At 41.0% G+C, this 3,086-nt stretch overlaps 1 protein-coding gene across 1 annotated transcript; it reads right to left on the reverse strand.

Annotated features, from left to right (window-relative positions):
* Nucleotides 1–995: 995 nt before the first annotated feature.
* On the reverse strand, nucleotides 996–2,748 carry LOC112467591 (protein lethal(2)essential for life-like). The gene is made up of 2 exons (XM_025036276.1): nucleotides 1,846–2,748; nucleotides 996–1,774 (listed from the first exon to the last, which is right to left on the reverse strand). The coding sequence occupies exon 1, from the start codon at nucleotides 2,485–2,487 to the stop codon at nucleotides 1,888–1,890; it is 600 nt and encodes a 199-aa protein (XP_024892044.1). The 5' UTR covers nucleotides 2,488–2,748; the 3' UTR covers nucleotides 996–1,774; nucleotides 1,846–1,887.
* Nucleotides 2,749–3,086: the final 338 nt, after the last annotated feature.

Below are 3,086 nucleotides of genomic sequence, written 5' to 3' on the forward strand. Positions count from 1 at the left end.
TTAGATATACGTGTCTAAAAGACATCTTTCAGACGTGTGCTATCCGGGTTGATAAAATATAGTTGAGAATATGGGCCTATGTCTTGAGAGAGATCAGTCTTGACCATCATGGCACTAAAAGAGTCATTAACATCGAGACTACTTGAGTGCCAGTCGGCATATCAAGTGGAAGATATGTAACCTTGAAATATAAGAATCTAAGAAGCTGACAATAAACTAACTGCTAAAAGAAGTCGAGTCAGAAATTGAGTCAGAAATAAAAGAAACTGTACAAAGGATAATAAACTAATAAATTTCAGAACGCTGTTAGATTATCATGTATGTACGTTATAGTTTGTATACATATATGAATTGTGGGAAAATTTCTGCTTTGTTATGACCTCGGTTATAACCTTATGACAGTTAAATTTAATATAATAACGTTATAAATAATATATGTATATAGAATTCCTATATGTACATGTGTAATTTAGTATGTAGAAATTTTGTACCTTTTTAGTTACATTTTAACTTTATGTGATAAAACTTTGTCGTACACGAGTTTTTTAATTTTCTTCTAATCGACATCGGTATACAGAAGGAAACGAGGGAAAGAAGAGATTTATATATTTACTGTAACTTTTTAATTTTTTGTATTACATATCGTTGCGATTAACTGAACATTTTCTTAAATTCCATTTGAAACTAATCAAGCAGTTTTGTTATCAAGCATTCTTTGCTTCGTAAGATTAAGTTGTCCTTTCTCAATCGTTTAATTACTTTAATTCGAAGATTTTTGACACTTATCAAAGCTTTTGCTAAAGAAAAATAAATTATAAGCTAAATAAAGACATCCTATGATTCTAAAATAATGCGTAGAATAAGTTACTTCATAGAAAACTTCTCGAAAATAAATATGTGTACAATAATAAACGTGACTATACATATATTAACGAGATAAAGGAATCAGGAAGTGGTAAGTTCAATAAGGTAATAAAATGACACCATTATAATTAAAAAAAAAATTCTTATATTTGACAAATAATCGCAGTCTTACATCAGTTTTACAATTATTAATTTTCTATATTCCAGACAAAAACAAAAATTTTATACTTCTTTTCACTTAACACTAATTATAGGACCTTTATTCGAGTACACCTAATAATAAATACATCCTAGCTCATCTATTCTATCTTATTGTGAAAGTTCATGATAGAATTTCAGTAGTAATTCTTCTGTCAGCCCAGCACAGAAATCGATGAAACTAAATTTCAATAAAAAATAAAAAATGGAGCACTTATGAAATTAGAAGTAATGTTTCCTAATTTATGAGATAGTAGTTAATTTAGGAATAGTAAATATTATTGGTTCAATTGACAGTCCTTTAAAAATAATTAATTAAATGAATAATCTTTAAATAAATGCATTATACGGACTTAGAAACCCCCTCGTATATAAGTAATCGTAACTTTAATCATATTACAGGGACTAACTTGCAAAATAGACTGATATCAAGTTCGTACGTCTCTAACGGTCGATAGATCTATCGCACGTCCGTAGGATTATACACAGGAACATAATATTGATTTAACGAACAATATGAATAGTTAATACTTCGAAGAAGCACCACCTGGAAGTCATCCTTGCTGATGGCGGGCGATGGATTCACGCAACGCCTGATCGCCAGCTTTGACATGTCCCTGAGCTCGTTTAGTTCGTCACACTGTTGCGGTATCAGTCTCGGACTGACACTCTCAGCCGACACCGGCAGCCGTTTCGGTGAACGTTAAGAATACTACAATGAACGTAAAATATAAGAACGTTTTTACAGAAACACACACTGTATAATGTATACACGTTACATACGATTAAGGCTTTTTTTTTTATACGTTCGCGCGGCTCTACTTTTTACTTCTTCTTCTCCTGAGCCTTCTCCTGCGCCTTTTCTTGCGCTTTCTCCTGGATCGCCGGCTTGCCGGTGTGCTGGATCTTGATCGCCCGCTCGTTCTGCAGCTTCGGCTGGTCCTTCCTGGGCGCGGTGATGCTCAGCACGCCGTCGGACGACAGGTTCGATGTCACCTGATTGATATCGCACTGTTCCGGTATCATGTACTTGCGGACGAACTGTCGCGAGATCCAGCCGTGCTCGTCCTGCTTCTCCTCGTGCTTGGCCTCGACCACCACGCTCTTGTCCACGACCTTGACGTTGATCTCCTCGGGCTTGAACTGCTGCACGTCCAGGACCACCTGGAACTTGTCCTTGTCCGCCTTGACGGTGGACATGCCGCCGTCCTCCCTGCTGCGCAACAGCTCGCCCCAGGGCCGGTAATAGGCCAAGGGTGACACACGTAGACGCCGGTCGCGTTGCGGCAGCGCGAAACGCTCGACGATGTTCGGATGCGTCAGTTGGTCCGGGTGAATGCCCAGGCCGAAGTTCTGGTCGAAGAGCCGGTGCGGGTACTCCAGGTCCTCCCACCAGTCGGAGAACAACAACGGTACCAGAGACATGCTGACTCCTTCTTCTTTTTCCTCAGGAAAGACTCGAAAGAGATGTGAGAAATATATCTCAAGCGAATTATCGCCGGTAAGATGAGATGACTTGTCGTCAAGCCGGTTCGCTGTCTAGCAACGGATTCGCTTTGAATGGCTTTGATTCGCAGTATTCGCACTGATCACACTCGCGTTGATCGTTTTCTGTCGTCCACGGCGTGCGCCGCGTGTTTTATAGCCGTGGCAACCGGGCGCGACGCGCGCATGCGCGTAGGGCGAGCCGGCTGCGAATGTGCTCGATGTGCCGGCCGGCGAATCTGTCGCGGACTTTCGAGAACGTTCACGAATCGATACGCGCGCGAGCAGGGTAGGGTTCGAAAACAAACTCGAAGTTTCGCGATTGCGCTTGCCGCTCACACATTTCCGGCTCGCAGTTACGTCCTGCTCCCCTTCGGGAATCTTCGTTACCGTATCACGCGGTGACTTGATTGAAAGTGGCAAAATTCTCGCCGGCTTCGAATTTCGACGCCACAAAGAGAGTGAATGACGAGACCGTTAATTCGCGACAATAGACGCCGGTAGTTGAATTCAACGGAAATATACCGGTTTCGATTCTT

Source organism: Temnothorax curvispinosus, unplaced genomic scaffold (assembly GCF_003070985.1).
Source record: "Temnothorax curvispinosus isolate PA1 unplaced genomic scaffold, ASM307098v1 QBEX01017605.1, whole genome shotgun sequence".
Taxonomy (NCBI): Eukaryota; Metazoa; Arthropoda; class Insecta; order Hymenoptera; family Formicidae; genus Temnothorax; species Temnothorax curvispinosus.

Excerpts from the sequence above, each read along its gene's own strand:
- LOC112467591 (XM_025036276.1), bottom strand. The coding sequence starts at position 2,487 with ATGTCTCTGGTACCGTTGTTGTTCTCCGACTGGTGGGAGGACCTGGAG.